This window comes from Acanthisitta chloris, unplaced genomic scaffold (assembly GCF_000695815.1).
Source record: "Acanthisitta chloris isolate BGI_N310 unplaced genomic scaffold, ASM69581v1 scaffold44192, whole genome shotgun sequence".
NCBI lineage: Eukaryota > Metazoa > Chordata > Aves > Passeriformes > Acanthisittidae > Acanthisitta > Acanthisitta chloris.
In genome coordinates, this window is record NW_008661918.1 from 1 (window position 1) to 2,725 (window position 2,725).

Genomic DNA, 2,725 nt, shown 5'->3' on the forward strand with positions numbered 1-2,725 from the left:
AACGTGGCAAGGCACTGAGGGTTCAGTTTTTTAGCAGACAGTCCAACATGACAACTGAGCATCTTCTGCTGGTGCATGAGTGTGTTTGCAGTCCACAAAGTGAAAAGTATCTGTATGAAATTTCCATGGAGAAACTCTCTTCTTTCTTCTGTGTCCAGTAACTACTCTTTACCTTTTAGTGCCCTACGATACCTTTTCACTGCTGCCACTGCTCTCTACTTAGTAACAGAGTTAAGGTGTGTGCAATATCACAAGATCTGTTTACGAGTAGAATATTTAGCTTTTAAACTGTGATTAACTTCTCTAAATCCATTTATGTAGTTTAACAGGTTTTTAAACCATTTCATTTCACTGGAAATGTTTCAAAGATGACAAGCATCACTTCACAGATCTGGGGATATGATTGGGTTTCCAATCTCTATGACCCTGCATGATCTGGATTGTCCATCATAAAAATAATGCAAATTATCTTTGTTTGCTTGGGGTTTTTAACAGTTAATGGTTTAAAAAGTATTAGTGGAAAAGACAGGAATATGTTTTTCTCTAACAGTACCTGGCTCCAAGTGTATCTTCTCCATTTTCTGTTTGGGGAAAAAAAATTCAAATCACACCATGAGGATTTTAGAAAAGGTATTTTCTAACACAGAATATTAGCAACTTCCTGTCCCATCCCCAGACTGAAAACTACACGAATTACCTCCTACATTTAGCCCTTTTCCCACCACCCACTGGAAGTGACTATTTCACACAGCCCATTTTTCTGGCACGTTAAAGCCAAATCCAAACATCAGCCACAGCTCCATTCTCACATCCAGCTCTGAACTCTGAAGAGACAAAGTATCTCTGGGTACCACCACACTAACTGCAGAGCCAAACATCCAACCTGGCTACAATTCATACACTCAGCAGGAGAGAGAAGAAACCATCAGCACAAGACCATTTTTGTTTGTCATGAAAGCTAAGGAAGCCTTGAAAGCAGACTGAAGAGCAGGAAAAAAACAAAGAGCATTCTCATTTCACAGACTACACATGATCTTGCTCAGAACATATCTTGGATTCTATTACAGTTTCATATTAGAGTCACAGTTTCTTTTCTGTACTACCAGAACAGAGTGAATACTGACAACACCACACACTGATATGACAATCTGAAACAGCCACGGTTTCAATTTACCTTCATGTCAATTAAATCAGAAGAAGATGCATCTAAATTGTTTTCAATTTCATCATAATCTTCCTAGAAGAGCAAAAAAGGAAGGACAATTTGTTGTTTGCGAGTGAACAGCCTAAAATTAAAAAACCAAACCCACAAGGATCCAAGAAGGATAACACCTGGGGAGTGAATGTGGCACATGGATTACCTCGTTCATTCAGGAGCAGGAGACTGTGCTATCTACACCTGACACTGCAAACTGCTCTCAAAACCAAGTCCAAGACCCTGGCAGAGTCAGAACAGGGCAATGCAGGAAAGCTTTCTTGGCTGATTCATCTCTATGAAACAACATAACAATAACTTCCTCAAACTAGAGCATTACTTCCCCAGAAACTTCCAAATTCCCTGAGTTGAAAAACATATTTCTCTCTCTCTCTCCGTATACATAAACATCTAGAGGGCTGAGTATGTGCAGAGGAGGCTCAGGGGAGACCTTAGCATGCTCCACAACTCCCTGACAGGAGGTCAGAGTCAGGTGGGGGTTGGTCTCTCCTCCCAGGCAACCAGCAGCAGGATAAGAGGGCACAGACTCAAGCTCTGCCAGGGGAGGGTTAGGTTGGATATTAGGAAGAGAGTTTTCACAGAGAGAGAGATCAGGTATTGGAATGTGCTGCCCAGGGAGGTGGTGGATTCACCATCCCTGGAGGTTTTCAAGCTGAGACTGGATGTGGCACTTAGTGTCATGGTCTAGTGACCATGGAAGGGTTGGACTCGATCTTGGAGCTCTTTTCCAACCCGAGTGATTCTATGATATATACCCTTAAACACACAGGACATATAAATGGGAAGAGGGAACACAGAAACAAGTACAGTATTTCCAGTTCCAGGATCCTTTCAGTGCAAGCAAAGATGATACTGCAAGGTAACAAAGGCAGTGAACGTTTCAAGCCTCTGATAGGTCCAAGATGATCTACCACTTAAGAGAACAGGACGTGAGAGCTGCTGTGAAACTGAACCCAGATCACATTCATGTCCTACATTCTACTGGACTGAAATAACTCCTTCATGTGCCCACAGACTTGCTAAACACCTTCTGGAAAGCTACAAAGATCTCTACTCACTCACCTCGTTTTCTGTTAGCTGATCTGGAAGTTCTTTCATTTCTGCTTCAACATTGTCTTTGTTATCAGACAAAGAATCAAGAATATTATCAGGACTATAATCCTCTCCACAGTCTACAGCACTGCCATTATCTATTTCAGCTTCATCTAGTACACTAATATCCATCATGTCAATGTCCTGCAAGGTATCCAGACTCGCTTCGATATCCTCCTGTGGAAAGGAAACGGGTAAAGAGATGAGGCTGAACAAGGCCAAGTGCTGCACTTTGGCCATACCAATGCCATGTAGAGCTCCAGGCTGGGACAGAGTGGCTGGAGAGCATCAGGAGAAAGGGACCTGGGAGTCTGGAGAGACAGAAAGCTGAACATGAGCCAGCAGTGTGCTCAGGGGGCCAAGAAGGCCAATGGCATCCTGGCTTGGAGCAGGAACAGTGTGGTCAGCAGGACCAGG

The 2,725-nt window shown here is 43.0% G+C and overlaps 1 protein-coding gene across 1 annotated transcript; it reads right to left on the reverse strand.

Annotated features, from left to right (window-relative positions):
* Nucleotides 1-28: 28 nt before the first annotated feature.
* Nucleotides 29-2,464, reverse strand: LOC103798119 (scaffold attachment factor B1-like). Its single transcript, XM_009070362.1, has 3 exons — nucleotides 2,279-2,464; nucleotides 1,175-1,237; nucleotides 29-581 (listed from the first exon to the last, which is right to left on the reverse strand). The coding sequence occupies exons 1-3, from the start codon at nucleotides 2,441-2,443 to the stop codon at nucleotides 504-506; spliced, it is 306 nt and encodes a 101-aa protein (XP_009068610.1). The 5' UTR covers nucleotides 2,444-2,464; the 3' UTR covers nucleotides 29-503.
* Nucleotides 2,465-2,725: the final 261 nt, after the last annotated feature.